Raw genomic sequence first — 19,227 nt, forward strand, 5'->3', positions numbered from 1 at the left:
AAAGTATACCACCAGATGACAGCCGTTTATTTAGAAAAAGAACAAATGGTGATGCCTTTCATTAAAACACAGTCATCGTAATCATCAACAGGCCTGTCATCAGATACAAGTAAAACCTTTTTTTTCTTCAAAATAATGAGGCCTTAGACAATGGCCTAAGTTGCCTAACGTATGGGCCGGCCGATGATAGGATGGTTGTGTTTGGTTATGAATAAAGATTATTTCTAAATTATAACAAGATGGCAATGGATAGGGTCGGGGTAGGGTCTTGCAAAATCAGATCATACTCACGATTTTTTTTTAAATCATACTCTATTCATATTCATTTATTTTTAATGGGTCTTGATCTGAGTAAAACTCTAGAGGATACAAGGTAATCCATGAGTATTTTTTTACCCATTCAATATTAGGTTTATTAATAAAAAACTAATAAAATACTTAGAAATCTAAAAAATACTTAAATTAATAAATACGTACACAAAAATTTGCCTAAAATTCATAAATATATTAATAATTTGAAGCAGATAGGGTACTTAATAACCATACCATACCCACACTCATAGGTAATATCCGTACCCTATCCATTACCCATTTACTTGGCTAAGAGCTTACGTGTGGCAGGTAGGGTCTTGCAGATACGTGGGTACATGGGTAAAATTGTCATCCCCATACCTCCTCAATACTTTTAAACCAAAATCTAATATGTCAAATTAATCCAAAATTATGACTTCTTTATATTTGTTGATACAAAAATATCATCAATGAAATATCTTTTTATATTCTCTTGTATTTAGTTTTTTATTTACTTAACATATTGTGTTTGTATATTTCTCTCATGACTTATTTGACCGTACTTGAAGAGCTCTCTCTCTCTCTCTCTCTCTCTCTCTCTCTCTCTCGTGCGTGGCTAAGTTCTTTTTTGTTTTTGAGTTGTTGAATGCTCACGGAAGCAAGGTTAGAGATTTGAAAAATATGAAAACAAAATTCGTTTGATAATTTAGGGAATTCCATTGAACATTTATCGACATCATTGTCTTTTTATTGACATTGATGTCAATAAAAAGATATGGGTGATGGAAGAAGATGGTGGCGGTTGGGCCAAACAATTCAAGATCGACTCACCCGTGGCGGACTTCTTAATATGGTCCATCGCATTTTGGAAGGAGGACGAGGTGTTATTGGAGATGTGGAGCACCACGACTCTTTCGACGTACAACCTCAATGCCAAATAGCTCAAGAAACTTGATCTTCCCATGCGACCATCAAGTTTGTATGTAGAGTCTTATTTCCGTATAGGCTACGAATAACGAGATTGAACAACAGTTTCTATGTTCTTTAATTCTGACGATGATTTCTATTTCATGTTTAAATAGGTTTTTTTTTTTTTTCAATTTCATTGTTCTGTTGTTGCCTGCTACTTGTTTGTACCAAATTTCAAATGCATTAAGAAGATTCAACCAAGACTGAATATATTCAAATTTACATACCACAAAATATGACATACCAAAAATAATTCCATGTATCTAGTTCAACCTAAAGAATTATAATTCTAATCTCCTCAAGCTAGATTGTGATGTCGTGAAGAGGCGTGGATAAGTTCGATGATTCTAAAATGAAGTGGCGATCAACCTCCATGCATTTCATAAAGACTTCATAGATTTCTCAATCGTTATTCTAAGCTCAATGAAGATCCATCAAATCAACTTTCATTCATAATTAAGTAGAATGTTTGGATCTAAGACAATCCTTGTCCAAATAATCTTGTCTGCTTCAGCAACAAATTGGAGGCTTGCAGATGTAAAAAACTATCCCGAGGAACCTTGAGTTTAAGTTTGTACGTTGAGAGTCTCGTTTCCATCACGGCTATGAATAATGATAACATCACACGCAAGAGGAAGAGATTGAATTGGAGGAACGGATACTGACGAAATTGCATTGAAATCCCTGGTCCGATTCAGAAACTTTTCCAAGTCATGGAGATCTCTAATCACCAGCAAGAATTTTGTGATGGACCACATTCAAGCTAATATCCACAAAAGCAAGGAAGCTTTCTCCAAAAACAAAGCATATTCTTTCGTAATAGGTATGTCTGAAAAATATTCTGTCAAAATAAATGGTTATTTTATTTTTGCTGTATAGAAAAACACGGGTAAGACGTCTAACCAATCATCATCTTTAGTCTTCAACCAGGATTACAAGACAAAACTAGTTTCTCTGCTTTCCATCAGCAATTAAGCTACGACCGTCAAATATATTTATGCACCGAAGATACTAGGAGAGGGAAAAGGGGTCCATGTGTTTAGCTGCCACTGCATGGCATCGTTTGCAGGGTCAATAAAATTTCACCTTTGTTTATGCGAATCGTCTTTTACAACCCGGTGTTGTGAGAACTCCAGCTACGGGTTCGGGTACGACCCCAAGAATGACGACTACGGGTTAGTATTATAGATGACCACGGAGTGTTCAAGGCCGATGTGTACTCTCTGCGCACCGGACGGTCGAGAGAATACGATATTGATGAACTCTTTTCGGACCATAACGGGGTGTACCTGAAAGGCCGTTGCTATTTGGGTCTGTTGAAATATGACTCAGAGAGAATATGATGAATTTTTTCTATATTTCACTCTTTGAGAGGAGAAAATAATCCTCTATTTATACAAGTAATGAGTTAAGTAGAAATGATTGCTTTACATGGAAACGATGAGAATTATCCTAGTAAATTGTGAGATGTGACTTCCAAGGTTGGCTGTGAGTGGTCATTGGAATTCGAGCTTGTTGTTTTCAACACCCCCCTCAAGCTTAATGGTAAATGTTGAGGAGATCAAGCTTGTTACACAGCTCGGAAAAACTTGTATGAGGAAGAGGTTTGGTGAGGATGTCTGCGAGCTGATGGCGAGTCGGGATGTACTCTATTTCGATGATGTTCGACTCCATCTTTTTGCTGATGAAGTGTCGGTCGATCTCGATATGCTTGGTTCTGTCGTGATGAGCAGGATTATTGGCAATGCTTAGGGCTGATTGATTGTCACAGAGGAACTTGATAGGCCTTTCGACTTCAATTTTTTAGGTCGTCAAGAACTCTCTTCAACCAGACGCCTTCACATACTCCACTTGCTAGTGATCTGAGTTTGGCTTCAACATTACTTCGCGAGACTACTGTTGGTGATTAGTTCACCTTAATAACCATGCGGAAAAAAATAATTACGCTACTCGAAAGCTAATTAAGGTGGTTATTAAACAAGAATCTAGATTTACTTGTGTGTACTATAAAAGTATGAGAGCGAGCAAGAACCGATAAAAAAAATTAGATTAATTTCTAGTGACACTTACTTGTTGGGCTCACAAACTGAATCTTCAAGCTTTGACAAATCTGTCTTCAGTCTTTATAAGACTACTCCTTCGTGTTGTTTCTGAAACTTCGGGATCAACTTCAAGCCGTCATTGATGACACCGCAGTCTTCCGAAACGTAATCTCCGAGACGAATAGGAAATATGAGTGGGCACAATCTTTATCTCACTACGACCTCGAACAATGAATTCAGGTCGCACCGTGTTTATGGGATTGGAATCACGGAGTTCCGAGGGCAAGGGAGAGAGAGAAATTTCCTTCCACCACAGAGAGGGAATGGACGAAAATTCTAGAGCAATTAGGTACATTCTTTTCTCTTCCCTTGAACTCCTATATATAGTACTGGAATGGAGAGGTTTTAGGAAACCCTAGTCTCCAATTAAAGATCAACCATTAGATCTTTATTTAAATTCCTACTTTCTCTCTTAACCCTTAGATCATAATCTAGGATATATTCTTCCATAATATCTTCCTTTAAATAAGTAATCTATTTAAAAATTCAATATCTTATTCCCTTTTAAATAGTGAAATAATATCAAATCTAATATTATCTCCTAGATATTAGGAATTTAAATATAGAGAGAATAAATGCAAATATCTTATTTCCATTTAAATATTATTCTCTCTTTATTTAAATCATGAAAGAGAAACGTTGGGCGTTTTCCCAATATACCCACTATGGGTATTTCGAATTTCATGTGCCCATGAGCAAAATATTTTGTTTTTGGGCGTTTTCTCAATATACCCACTATTGGTATGGACAAATTAATTGCTTCTCCATGGGTCAAGGAATTTCGAATTTTGCAATGCCGATAAGGCCCAATTCAAAATTCAATTAATTATTTACTTGATCCAACAACAAATAATTAATTCCACTATAAATAGTTAATTCGACAAATAAACAAATTTCCAAATATATGATGCTAATCATATTACAACATATGAGATTATAATAAAAACATTATTATTAGAAAGTTCATATTCCTCTTTATCGAAGCCGAATCGGGGACTATGGACCCAGTAGTTAAAGCTTAACGAATCCGATCAAAAAGACGAAATAGTCTTTTCTCTTTTTCGATCGATTCGTTTAATCTTAGTCAATACTCCACCGTGTAAGCTAAGACTGAACTCTCCTTTAATACTGGAATTATATTTACTCATCGTGACGAGTGTCCACTGATATAGTCAGTACGTGATCAAGATCCTCCAGGTTCAACCCGTATTGAGAAGAGGTCAATTATTCTGTGATACCTTTCTCATACATATGAGCCCTAAGCTTTGTTGCTTCCCCAGCAAAAGATTCTCTCGAACGTTACTTACTTCGAGAGTGTGTGCAATCTATCGGTTCTGGAATCATCTCTTAGGTTAGAGAACGTTTACCTTCTTTCAGGAAGGCTGGATTCCGTATCTGTGAAACACTTCCCTTCTCCGATCAAGTCCCGAGTTCCCAAAACATTTGTTTATGCAACCTCAATTGCCTTTAACGTGATGAATCAAAGAACTAAGTAACAAGACCTAGAAGTCCATGAACACTTCAGGATTTAGATCAAGTCTCACTGTGACCATCATAGTGACCCTGGTTGGTGCGTCCTAACGGTCCTTACACGACACATCCATAACCAAAGTCTGTCTAGATCGTACACTTACCACAAGTGTAGAATGCTCCCACTAAGTGATCAACCTTCACTTGTGTTCCACATATGTGACTTCGGATACAGCTACCCAGGCTTGTATCAGTCATCGACCTTGTTTTAGTTCACCGCCCGAACGCAGGTGCCCAATACGTGACTCAGTTTAATACGAAGACTAAGGATTGATGAACGTTTGTTGTAACTATTAACAATAGTAGATAACGCTTTCAATTCAAATAGATTATAAATGTCGAAACTTTTTTTTTATTAATATTTCAGCAACAATTACAAATAAATCTTCTCGTGGGCAAGAATTCCTAACAACTACCGATTGCTTCTTGCTACATCATGTGATGAGGTTTCCCCAGACATAGGTGCACATGCCTGATGTCGATTTTCGATCTGGTACAAATCTTGCCCAGTCCGCGTCAGTGAAGACTTCGATAGCTCGGCTTCCTCTTTCTTGAACGAGAGACCGGTCTCTAGGGCTGCTTTAAGGTATTGAAGAATTCTCATGACTGCGTCCATGTGCGTTTTCGAGGGATTACTCATGAATCTAATTACCATGCTTACTGTGAATCCAATGTCTGGTGTAGTGTGAGTGAGGTAGATGAATTTTCCTATGAGCTACTGGAATCTCTCTTTGTTAGTAGCGACCTCGGTAGTGCGAACTAGTAATTTTACACTGGGATCCATCGGAGTATCAATTGGTTTGCAATCAAATATGCCAATTTCTTTGAGGAGATCCAATGTATATTTGTGCTGAGAGACAAAGATACATTTTTCAGATCGTGCGACCTCCATACCTAGGAAGTATCGCAAGCTTCCAAGTCCTTGACTTCAAACTCGGACAACATGATCTACTTTAGTCTCTTGATTTCTTCAAGGTTGTCTCTTGTAATGACTATGCCGTCCACATATATACTGAGGATGATGTGTTGCCATCTAGATTGTGTTTGATGGTAATTATCCATCTGCATTCGACAGTTCATTTTCCCTGGGGTAGCTTGGTGATCACCCTTGTGTCATTCTGTTCAAGGGCTTTGATCTCGGCATGACTGGCATCTCGCCATGCTGGGATCTGGAGAGCTTTCTCGATTGACTGTGGCACATTTTCCAATGTAGAACCAACTTTCTATTCACTCGTGGGACCCAGGCTATCCGGGAGGGACCACCATGGCTCCTCTCTTCTCGAGAATCCATACATCCCTTATCAGTATCTGGACAGCTATCTCTCGAGCACAGGTTTAGGTTTTTTCGCATCCAACTTCGCGACACAGGCTTGATAGCTCGCGGAGAGGTTCCCATAGTACACAAAATCCTCAATCCTGTATGGTCGACAAGAACGAGATCCTTTTCTCAAATAAATAGGTAAGTCAGGAGAGGAAGTGTTACCTTTCTCATTGGTGTCGAAGTTCAGGTCTAGAAGGACTTCATGGTCGTGAGCTTGTACCGGACTCTGGGTCAGTTCGTAAGGACGCAATGGGCCGGAGTCGGATGGTTTAGTATTTGGCGAACTAATGTTGGGAGTTTGTGACGAACTGGGTATAGAAAGTATTTGAGGTGATGAAGTTGGAGACGAGGTTGAACATGGGGAACTTGGGATGAGTGGCGAGCTCGAAGTCGAGGTCGGACTTGGAGACGAGGTCGAACTTGGAGACGAGGTTGAACTTGGGGAACTTGGGATGAGTGGCGAGCTCGAAGTCGAGGTCGGACTCGGAGACGAGGTCGAGCTTGGGATGAGTGGCGAGCTAAAGCTCGGATTGATGATTAGCCAATTTGGGAAGTCATTGTCGGTATTCTCTCCCTGACGAGCTGAATTGGCGAAGTAAAGACTGAGCTCGTGACAGGAAACGTCTATGGAGACTATGAACTTTCTAGAAATGGGTTCATAGCATTTTTAACCCTTTTGTGTCGCAGAGTACCCAAGGAAGATACATTTAAGAGATTTTGGATCTAATTTTCCTTGAGTATGTGAGTGGGTGAATACGGTGCAACCGAACACTTTTGCAGGTAATGTGGAGATTAGACGGGTTAGAGGATATGTGTGAAGGAGAACCTAAGCTGAAATTTTGTAGTTGAGGACATACGATGGCATACGATTTATGAAATATGCGACTGTGAGAACTGCTTCTCCCCAGAAATGAGATGGAACATTTGAGGAAAACATGATTACCCGAGCGACCTCACGGAGATGTCGATTTTTTTCTCTCCGTGACTCCATTTTGTGGCGGGGTATACAAACATGAGCTTCAGTGGATTATGCCTTGATTTTCAAAGAAAGAGTTGAGCTCTAAGTTAAAATAATCTCAGGCATTATCTGTATTGACGATCTGAATGGTTGTGTCGAATTGAGTTTGGATCATTTTGCGGAAGGTTTTAAACAGTTCGGCTGTTTCTGACTTGTGTTTCATCATGTATACCCATCTAAATCTCGTATAGTCATCAACAAAGAGGACAAACCAGCGAGCTCCAGTGATATTTGGAACTTTGGAGGGGTCCTATGTATCACTGTGAATTGTTGCAAAAGAACGGGATGGTTTGTACGATTTGAGATGATACGAACTACGAGAATTTTTAGCGAACTCATACATTTCGCACTGAATGGAACTGACATTTTTAGTAAGAAATAATAAAGGAAAGAGTCTTTTGAGATACATGAAATTTGGATGACCTAATCTAAGGTGATTAAGCATGATCTCTTTGTGTTGAGGCGAGGATTGAGCCATCTTGCATTGGAGAGGGACATCAAACAGGTTTGGTTTGAGGATATAGATCCGGTGCTCAACTCGACATTACCAATCTGTCTCCCCATGACCTGTTCCTGAAACACACATGAAAATTCATACAAAATAGTTCGGTATTTAGAATCTTTGTTGATCTTGTGCACAGATAGGAGATTGCAGCGGAGTTGGGGAACAAAGAATACGAATTCTAATTTCAAGGACTTCGATATGATCATGGTTCCAATACCATTGACTTCGTTTTTAGATCCGTTTGCAATGGTGACTGATATGCCTTTACCACACTTAGAGTAGTTTGTGAATAGATTTTGATTACCGGTCATATGGTCTGAAGCACCGGAGTCGACAATCCAAGCTGAAGGATTCTCCGCGCTTACATGAAGGGCTCAAGGGGAGTTACCTAGAGGGCCAATGCTTGAGCTTTCACCACCGAGTTGGACTTGTTGGATAAGTTTCTGAAGCATGGCGAGCTGATCGTTGCTGAATGGAGAGCAATTCGAGGTCGAGATTAATACAGCGGACGAGGTGGATACCAAATTTCCGGTTGAGTTCGGATCTTAAGTGTCATGACTTGACTTCGTAATCCATGGTCTTCCATGGAGTTTCCAGCACGAGTCTCGAACATGACTAGGTCATCGGTAGTGATCGCAGTAGGGTCGTGCTTAGCAAGGTCTCTATGTCAAGACCCGAGCTGCCAAGCTTTCATCACACAAAGTGAGGGCAGATGAGTCTAAACTCGAAATTGAGCTTGATTGTGATTTATTCCAAGCATGATTTTTCTTCTTCTTTCTTCATGTCTAACCGCGGAGAAGGCTTCCCAGAGAGATGGTAGTGGTTTAGTACTGAGTATCTGTCCTTTGACCTCGTCTAGGTCTTTATTTGAGTCCGGATAATAGTTTAAACACACGTTTGGTTTCCAGGATCCTGCAGTAGAGTTTCGAGTCCTCAGGGCAGGTCCACCGGTGGTGTTCGTAGAGATCGATCTTCTGCCATATATATGTAAGCGAACTGAAAAATTGGGTAACAGACATCTCTCCTTGACGAAAGTCGTGGAGGGTATTTTCAGTTTCAAACAGTTCGGACACATCTTCTGAATTGGAGAAGATTTCTCTAGCTGCTTGCCAGATTTCCGCCGTTGTGGAGTAAAGAAGGAAGGATTCTCCGATTTTGGGTTGCATGGAGTTTATGAGCCAGGACATCACCATATTGTTCTTAGCCTTCCAACTCTTAAACGCCGGGTCTTCACACTTCGAAGCTGTAGCCATGCCGATGATATAGTCGTCTTTGCTTCATCTCGAGATGAACATGAGCACGGATTGAGACCACTGTAGAACGTTGTGGCCAATGAGTTTGTGACTCATGATATGTTGGGAGAACGGATGAGAGTTCGACTGTGTGGCCATGGTTTGCAAGGTGGACGAAGTGGTGTTGAGGACGGATGAGTTATCGAAGGTGTTTGTAGTGATTGATTTTCCGGGCTCTGATACCATGTTGAAATATGACTCAGAGAGAATATGATGAATATTTTCTATATTTCACTCTTTGAGAGGTGAACATAATCCTTTATTTATACAAGTAATGAGATAAGTAGAAATGATTCCCTTACATGGAAACAATGAAAATTATCCTAGTAAATAGTGAGATGTGACTTCCAAGGTTGGCTGTGAGTGGTTATTGAAATTCGAGCTTGTTGTTTTCAACAGGGTCAACTTCGTCTCGTTTGACATGAGCGACGGGAGTTCCAAGAGTCTTGATCCATAACTATAGCCGTTTTCTTTTAATTTCTGACGATTGTTTCCATTTCAATAGTCATATTCCTTTTTCTTTTTTCTTTTTTCAATTTGCTACTGGTCTATAATAAATACAAAAGTTATTAAAGGGAATCTTTTGAGTCTTATATAAATATAATTATGAGGTGTAAGGAATAAAGAGAAAAATTTCTCTCTTGTTTCTTATCCATTGAATGAACACATGTTTATACACCACAAAATATGGAAACACAAGTCTATCATCACCACGCAGACTCCACTGCCGACTTCACTGAGAAGTTCCCTAGACGCCGACATCGACCAAACCAGCTGATCAGCACGATTCCCTGGCAGCCTCCGCGTCTCCAGGATACGATCAGCAATGTCCTCCGGAAAAATCTCCTTGACCAGGCCCTGGTTCCAATCACCTCCACCAGTCAAGATAAGCTCCTCCACCCTCATTCCACTACTGCCCAGGTTCTGCCCTTCAATAATCCGATCAGAAAACAGCCAGTGGTCCTCAAAAATCCTAATACTTTTCCCAGTACCGACCACATAGCAACAATTACGTCGGATCAACTACTTCATGGAAGCTATCTCCTTCCAAGCCGTAGAGTGACTCCCATTTGTCTTCGCTTCTAAGAACCTTGCGTCGTGGAAGTATTTAGCCTTTAAAATGCGAACCCACATGAGGTCAGCTTCCTTAGCAAGGTACCATCCTAGCTTGGAGATAAGGCCGAGGTTAATATCTTCAAATTTCCTCAAGCCAAGCCCTCCCCGATATCTTGGTTGACAAAGTAAATCCCATCTCCGAAGGGCAAAAAATCTCCCACTTCCTTCTTTGCCTTGCCACCAAAATCTCCGCGACATTTTGTCTAAGGATCGAAAAAACGTAGTCGGAAGTAAAAAGGTGGACATAGTATAAGTGGGGATACTTTGGACAACGGCACGGACAAGAGTAGTTCTTCCGGCTCTAGATATCGTTTTAGCCATCCATCCCTCGATCCGTTCATGAACTTTTTTCTTCAAAGAAGTGAACGCGTTAGATTTGTTCCGGCCGACAAGCAAGGGATTGCCTAGGTACACTACATCCTCCGAGGACTTTTCCATCCCGAGACGAATGCCAATCACCCTTTTCAAAGCCTCGGAACAATTCTTGGAGAATAAAAGACCGGATTTAGAGATATTCACCTCTTGCCCAGACCACCTTAGGTACTTCTCAATGCAACTCCACACTGCTTCCACTTCTCATACCTTAGCCCGACAAAAACGAATCGTGTCGTCGGCAAACATAAGGTGGAAGATACTAGGGGTACGTTGGCCGATCTTGATCCCGAGAAAGTGACCAAAGGCTTCTTCTTTGGCGAGGAGCCGACTAAGCACTTCGGAGACGAGGATGAACAAATAAGGAGATAGAGGGTCACCTTGTCTTAGCCCTCTCTCAAGCCGGATTGGTCTGAGATGACTCCCGCTGAGGGGTATAGCACTAGTCGCGCTACAAACACATTGATCGATGAGTTTGATGACCTTTGTTGAAAACCCAAAGCACCGAAGCACCTCGAGTAGGAAACTCCAATCGACCTGGTCGTAGGCTTTGCTCATATCAATCTTTATACCCAAAAGGCCCCCCTTCCATTTAATCCTCTTCATTTTGTGCATCATTTCTCTTGCCAGAATAGTGTTTTCCGCAATCCACCGGCCCGGAACGAACGCCGATTGGAAAGGGGAAACCATCTTCTCAAGCAAGCTACGAATACGGCCGGTGATGATACGAGTGATGACTTTGAAAGTAAAATTACATAGACAAATGGGTCGGAACTTATTTACCTCATCCGCTCCTTCGGTCTTGGGAATAAGAACAATATGCGCAAGACTCATCTTATCTTCAAGCTTTTGAGTAGTAAAGAAGAGTTGGATGCAATCTACAAGAGATGCTCCGACCAAATCCCAATACTTTTTGTAAAAAATACCTTGGAGCCCGTCCGGTCCCGGGGCTTTATGTTCGGGCATATCCCACACGGCCTTCTTAATCTCGGTCACGGTCGGGGTCTCCTCAATCCTCATATTCTCATCTTCCCCGACACACTTGTCAATGATTCCGTCAAGACCCAAGGGAAACCGCACCTCCGAAGCCTTAAAGAGGTTCCAAAACTTGTCCACCAAATGCTCACTCGACCTTCGGCACCTTCGGCACAAGGTCCCATCATCCCTTTTTAGGCTCCTAATGAAATTCCTTTTCCTTCTTATGAAGGTAGACGTGTGGAAAAATCTTGTGTTAGCATCTCCGTCTTTAAGCCATATCTCACTCGACCTTTGCCTCCAAATCTTCTCCACACTATGATTCAACTCTTGTATTCACTTTGGAGCCGAACCTCATGCACCGCATCCACCCTCGACCTCGTATTTTGGATTTGAAGTAGCTCCATTTCCTTATCTTTTATACTCTTTTGAATCGCCTTCCAATGAATAGCTTGCCATTGGTGAAGCATTTTCCCGACCTTTTTCACTTTCACCATGAGCGGCCCCCCTCCGGAGCCGGTCCCGGTGGGAAGCCATCGATCTCACAATATCGCGGCATTCCGGAACACTCGCCCAAGCTTCAAAAAACCGAAATGGTTTCTTACCTCGGAACTCGTGAAGGAAGCAATCTAGGAGAATAGGGGAGTGGTCCGAACCCACCATCGGAAGCACCTTGACGCCTGCCTTCCCGAATTTACACAACCACTCCGGACTCGCAATAGCCCGATCTAGCCTCTCCCGGATCCTAACCAACGGGTCTCTATCATCCGACCAAGTAAAGTGTCCCCCACTCGCTCCAAGATCAATACCCCCCAACATGTCCATGAAGTTGCGAAGAATCCCACACGATCTCCAAGTAACCCTTCTCCCACCATCCTTTTCCTCGGCCGAGTAGATTTGGTTAAGGTCGCCCACGAGGACCCGCGGTCTACCTCCCCTACTCAACGGCTCAATCAAGGAATCCCAAAAAGATTGGTGCTCATTTGCGTACGGGGGCCGTAGACACAAAAAAAAAAGATTCCAATCGCCTTCCCTAACATCTCCCCGCACCACCATTTCTATCACATTTTTTGTCACTCTCATATCCTCCATTTTAATACCCTTCCTCCACCATAGACAAATCCCTCCCACCAAACCATTAGCCGGAAAGGCCACTCCATCCCAAAAACCATATCTCTTCCTTAAAATCTCCAATCTTTCAATGCTCATCTTCGTTTCCATAAGAAAAACTACATCCGGGTTCCGAACCCTCACGAGACCTTAGAGTCCCCTCCGTCGGGTCTCCATTGAGACCGCGAAAATTCCAAGAGAGGACTAACATGGGGGGGTGGGGGCATGGGATGACCCGCCTCCTCGGTCTCGAAGCTTGTAGCAAAAAATTCTAAACCTTCCTCCCCGGTCTTCTCTCTCCCGGTGTTTTATGAAATCGAGGACTCATCACTCTTAATCTTGCTCATTCCCCCGACGATCCTCTTCCGGCGTCTCAAGGTGTTCGCTGGTTTCTTCCTCCCAAGTTGATGATCCTCACCTTTCCCTTCCGCAAAAACGCCTTGGAAAATATTTGCAAGGTTACTTACCTCACAAGATTTTTCCGCGGTTTTTCTTCCAATCCGGATATCCCAGTGGGCCTAATGAAACGTTGTTGTCCTCTTAGCCCAGGTCCAGTTTCCTCTTTGGAGTAGTGTTTTGGCCAATAACTCTGCCTCCCTGGATGCTTTCGGTTCCTGAGGCCCCAACATTCTTTGATCCCCCTAGAATGGGCCTTGGAGGAGTAACAAAAACCTCCTGGTAGGCTTTTGACCCAGGCCCAGTTGGCCTCTCCTCAAGGTTGAATAAAGGAACCACGCGATTAGGGTTTACCTCATTTCCTTCAACCGGCTCTCTCCAACGCGCTTCCTCGTGAGTCTTTCCTTTTCCATTTATGACATCTATGTGCAAGGTAGATACCTCCGTGCCTCGAGCCTCTCCCAAGCTGGTTTTGGGTCTGACTATCATCTGAAGATCTTCCTAATATCCTGGAGACCCTTCCAACTCGGTATTGAGATCACCTCTAACTGCTTTGTTCCTGTCAGCAGTCACTGTCTCCACTGTCCCCTGACAGGCCCCTACTTGGGTATTCTGAGTTCCACCAGCGAGACTACGCTCCTCCCCCCTAATCTTCAGCTCCTCCAACGCCAGCTTCACCACCGGCTCCGACGGCTTCCGTTGTTCTCCGATGCTTCTAGCCATTCCACCACCGACTCAAACTTCCTTTTCCCGATAAGTTTCTCCAGACCGCTGTAAGGGGTTCTCACTCCTGATTCCTCCCAAATCCAAACCCCATAGGACCTGACTTCCGGTAAGTGGTCCACCACTACCCTCGCCCAAGTCCGCCGCAAATAATCCCCTTCTTCGTGGCCAAAACCTCCACATTTATAGCATATCCATCCAATATTTTCGAACTTCGCCTGAATCCACAGGGGGAGATACGGAGTCCGATCAAGAAAAAACCGGCTAGCAACTTCTTTCTTGAATCAATGTCCACTCTGAACTTCATATTGTTACCCTGCCGGACTGAACAACTAATGAACCTTCCGAACATACCGGTGAGCTCTTTGGCGCTGGCAAAGTTCTGATACCCCGGAGGGAGCCCAACCAATCACATCCAACACGGGGTCCATCTGAACTCAATCTCGTCCTCGGTCAGAAACGGCGGCCATTCATACAATAGCATCAACGCTCCTTTGATAGTCCACGGTCTTCCTCCGAGGACTCTCTCCACATCTGACCGGCAGCCAAACCGGAACTGTAAAATGCCCGGCTTTATTTCCTTGATCGACCAAGGTTTAACACATCTCCAAATCCCGGAAAAAATCTCGAAGATACGTTTGATTCCCGCCGGATTTTTGGCTAAAACCTTCCCTGCCAGAAACAGGGTACCTCCGACTTCACCATCTCCGTCCACCTTTTCAGTGCGTAAAAGGTTCTTTACCATAAACGATGTTGCTCTATTCACTTCTACCTCCAGTTGCTCTATCCACTTCTACCTCCAGTTGCTCATTGTCCATTACTATCAGCACAACCTTCCTCCACCTCAGTAGAGTTCAGAGAAAAGGTCAACTCAAAGCCCTGAAAACCTGAGAACCCCCAACCCTTGAACTCAAAAAAATAGAAAGACCACTCTAACCCACTCAACTCAAGTGTTTCCCTTTAACTAAACCCGATCAGATACACCTCTCCCGTGTTTCCCACCTCTCACCGTCACTCAGAACTCACCAAGGACCCAGCCTCACTCTGCCAAAACTTCCAAAGGTAATTGTTGCTGACTCTATATAACTATCCTCGAAGAAGAAGAAGAAGAAGAAGAAGAAGAAGAAGAAGAAGAAGAAGAAGAAGAAGAAGAAGAAGAAGAATGTCTTTCTTTGTAGGATTAATTACATTTTTAATCATCCAACTATGACGCAATTAACGATTTGCCCCCTCATGAAAATCCGTACTAAAATGGGCCTTTGTAATTCTACATCGCAACAAACTTAGTCCTTCTATTCTAATTAAATACGTCACTTAAAACATTTGATTTGTTATTTATCCAAGATTTCAAATTTGTTTCAAAACTAGCCAAAATTACACCCATTGCACACAAATTCAAATTATGTCGGATGGAATCACTTTAGTATCCCTCGTTTGTTTTATAAATCATTCAATAGCCATTTGTCTTTTTTTTCAAACGAAAATTATTTACCGAAATTGTAGCTGATTCTTGAATATATATGTTGAATATCTCCCTTAATATTAGGATTACCTATAAGTAATTACGTGCTATTCTTTGAATCATTAACTGATTCTGAATATATAGTAGTTATTAAATTATCTTTGTTAATTTGTATCATTAAGGAACTTTTTTTAATTAAAAGTAAATATGGTTTAAAATTTGATTTGAATATTTGAGCGCTTTCTTCCCGGGGTCTCATGATTCTCACATCTACCAGTTCTTATTTTGTTATATGCATAGTATGTTTTCGTTTATACTCATTGCATACATATACATATATATAGGTTATGTTCTCTTAAATTTTATGTAAGTCATTCTCAAATCTACTGGCTCAAATCTCATATGTGTTCTGGTTAATTTTCCTTTCTACTCGCGTTAATTATCTTTGTTATTGACGTGTTTTACATGTTTATGTGTGCTTATTTATGTTGAATTATGTGTAAATAAGTAAAGCAATCTGAACAAACTTTTTTCTTTTTATAAATATAAAGGAACCATTTGTGATGAGAAATAACTCTTTCAGTTTTGTGTTTGGGCCAAGGTTTTAAATACTACCGAATTCCACATATCAATAGGCCCAGCGGTAAAGGTTCGAGTATATTCCACAAATATCTTCATTTTTCACAAATTTTGCAAATACTACAAAAAATTAAAAAATACTGCAAATAATTCCACAAATGTTGTAGATATTTTTTCGATTTCCGCAAAAAATTGCAAATTTTGCAAAATCTCATATTTTATTTGTTTTAATGTATTTATTTATATAAAAATTGCGGTAAACTTTCTACACTTACCACTGTATACCACAGAAGGTAAGCAGTAAACAAGTAAAATTGAAGTCATGGTACAGTAGCGCGGTAAGCGGTAAGTTAATCCTTAGTTTGGGGTATGAGGAATGGGCTAGCACTTGAGAGAGAGTAAACCTCACTTCATAAGCTATGGTATCAGTTCAAGTCTATAAAGACAATATCGTGATGCATGTTCTCCTAGACGTCCTTTATAACAGCTTGAAAACATACATATCCTCAGGTTCTTGATGATCCAGATTGGGCCTACGTCCTAACCAACCCGAAGGCCAGAGCTAGCCTCTCTAGCTTTCGATGTGGGCCTACAAGTGTCGATCTTTCCCGTCATTACTTCGGCTATTTGTCAAAAAATTGCGATCTGGTCCGGAACAAACCCGGCTCTCCTTACCTTCAAATTCAACCATTGATAAGTGCATTTCATACATACTTATCGTCTACTTTTAAACTTGAATCGAAATGATTCCTTATTATTTTTATAGTAATTTTAGTTTTCTTTGTTTATGAGGTATTTAATGAACTACAAGTGTTTCGAGGATATTAGAACAATTTTCGGTGATTCTAAGACTTTTCAAACAAATTAAACACGGCGTCCTATTCTGCATGAATTTGAGATTCAATTGAAGATTTTGGATGAATCTCTTCCATTATTGAATAAGTTTTTCTCTTAGATTTCTAAAGCAATTTTAATTGTGGAAATCGATCATTGGAGAAAGACATATGTCAATTTCAAGCACCACCTACCTACCGCTCTGGCCATGGCGCAGCGCACCATAACTGAAACCGCAAAAAAAACAAAAAAACAAAAAAAAACAATTTTTTTTTCTCAATTGTATGTCGTTGAGCTCTTAATCCTATCCAAGTGCCTCGAGGGTTCGAAATTACATAAGAAACACAGATGTACAAATTAGAACCTTTAAAAACACAAGTTTTTATTATTATATTTAGTTTCTTGTTTGGTTAGTTTAAAGAGTTTGGGAGAGAAGAAGACTCGTTATTTCATCTTTTAATCTTTCTTTGTAACTCTCGTTTTTATTATAGGTTGTTAATTTGCTTTGGTTTTTATGGATTTTACTTTATTGTTTTCTTCGTCTTTGTTTCTTGTCGCTATAAACTAATCTCCTTAAGGATGATTACATAACTTAATTTAATTATGGTTGTGGATTCATTATTTATTCATTAAAGTATTTTTTTTATCGTCTTTGCTTGTTTTTATTTCGTGCTTAATACTTATACAAAAGTAGCTACCTTTTGTTTGATTGTTAGGACTATATAGATACTCGGAGATAGAGATTTGAATGATTGTGCATAAAGATAGAAACACCATAGTGCATTCATAGTGACTAGAGATAGCCCAGGTTTCTATGGAGTCGAGTGTGCGCTCTCGAGTTTATTGCTTTGTTGTATTTTAGGTTTGAGATCGAGAAATAAAATTTCGGTATCTTAGGTTAGATTGTTAGATGCTCGAGAGAGATTTAGCGATACAATCAATGAGAGGATGATTAGCAACGTATGACCGAAAAATCGTGCGTAATTCGTGGAATCGTGATCATAGGAAAGGATAGTGGAGCCAAAGTTGTTGCATTCCACATATCTATTCACTCATGTTTTTTTTTTTAAATTTTTTTTTACTTTAATTCGTTTGTTCTTAGCTATATATCACCCTCTATATTCGTGAGTTCAATTTGTAGTTAGCTCGTTTATTCACGATTAAACTTAGTCCTCGCGGGATCGAATCGTACTTATGAAAAGTACTACTTGAGCAACAATATGCACTTGCCTACGCAAATATCCCAATAAGTTTTTGGCGTCGTTGTCGGGGTTTAACTATGAATCAATTAGTTATCTTTCAATTTGAGCTCGCTTTTTTAATTTGCACTTGCGTTTTGTGGTTAATTTTGTGTTTTGAAGGTGCATGCGGAAGGACGGTGTCACAAGCCTTCTTCCCTTCTATGGATGATTTACGACATGTACTCATAGAAGAGTTCATTAAGACTGATCGAGAATTCCGATTTGTTTTCAATTACAAGAACAAATTACGAGCAGAATATAAGGGTATCGGTTGTCACTGGGTCTTGTACGCTAAGGTTAAGGGTCCAAATTCGAGTACATTTAGAGTGAATACATTAGTATATACTCATGATTGTGGCATAGTTTTTGTCAACTAACTTGTCTCAGGTCGTTGGTTATCGAAACAATTTCTTGAGCAATTCAGACTTAATCCACACTTGGAATATAGCTACTTCACGAAGATGACCCCATCAACCAAGTCCAATCATGTCTCTAGCACTTTTTTTCTATAGAGCGAGGGAGATGGCTAGAGAGATATTAAAGGGTACTGTGAAGACTCAATTCATTGTTTTTGAGGACTATTCTAGACAACTGATTGTTATCACTGTTAATGGTTCTTTTGGGAAGGGTTTGAGGATGGTCGCCCTCGTGCGGTGGTGGCGTGGGATACGTGTCGTCTTCCCAAGAACAAAGGGGGACTAGGTTTCGGGAGTCTTTTGGATAAGAATAATGCTATTCTCGCGAAATGGTTGTGACGTTTTTCGCTCGAAGAAGACGCCTTGTGGAAAAAGGTTATCAGTGCCATTTATGGTACTCATCCCAATGGATAGGACCGGGGAGATTCGAAGGACCGCACGTTTCGCAACCCCTGGCATTCTATTTCGCATGTTCATGAGGATTTTTTTAGACGTTGTTCTTGGAAGGTTTTTGACGGATCTATAGTGTGCTTTTAAGAGGACTTGTGGTGCGGTGAAATGTGCTTGAAAGATCGCTTTCCGGGGGTGGCTAGACTCTGCCCTTTCAAGAGCTCTCCAATAAAAAAAATTTGCATTTTGTCTCTCGGTTTTCCTGATCCGGTTGATTGGGATTTTGGCTTTCCCATGGATTTGATGATCAGAAAGTCGTGCAAAGCTATTGTTCTGACAAGGCTCTTGTGATCTTTCAAGTTATATGAGGGGCTCAAAGATTGACGCATGTGGCTAAGTGACGAAGATGTTTTCTCGGTGAAGTCAATGGCGGCGGACCTCTCCAATGTTGCCTCTCTGCCTAATGTTCCTTTTTTCCAAAGCAGTTTGGAAAGTTTCGGTTCCAAGCAAGGTCCAAATCTTTTCTTAGTTTGTGGCTTTCAAGAGAGTGAAAATTGTGGATCGAGTTCAGAAGCTCAACCCCTA

General features: G+C 40.9%; 1 protein-coding gene across 1 annotated transcript; it reads right to left on the reverse strand.

Annotated features, from left to right (window-relative positions):
* Positions 1-11,902: 11,902 nt before the first annotated feature.
* Positions 11,903-12,700, reverse strand: LOC149389688 (uncharacterized). Its single transcript, XM_089622701.1, has one exon. It carries the CDS (start codon positions 12,698-12,700, stop codon positions 11,903-11,905), a length of 798 nt encoding a protein of 265 aa, XP_089478827.1.
* Positions 12,701-19,227: the final 6,527 nt, after the last annotated feature.

This window comes from Urtica dioica, chromosome 8 (assembly GCF_054948205.1).
Source record: "Urtica dioica subsp. dioica isolate 48M chromosome 8, U.dioica_male_clone48M_v1_H2, whole genome shotgun sequence".
Classification (NCBI taxonomy): Eukaryota; Viridiplantae; Streptophyta; class Magnoliopsida; order Rosales; family Urticaceae; genus Urtica; species Urtica dioica.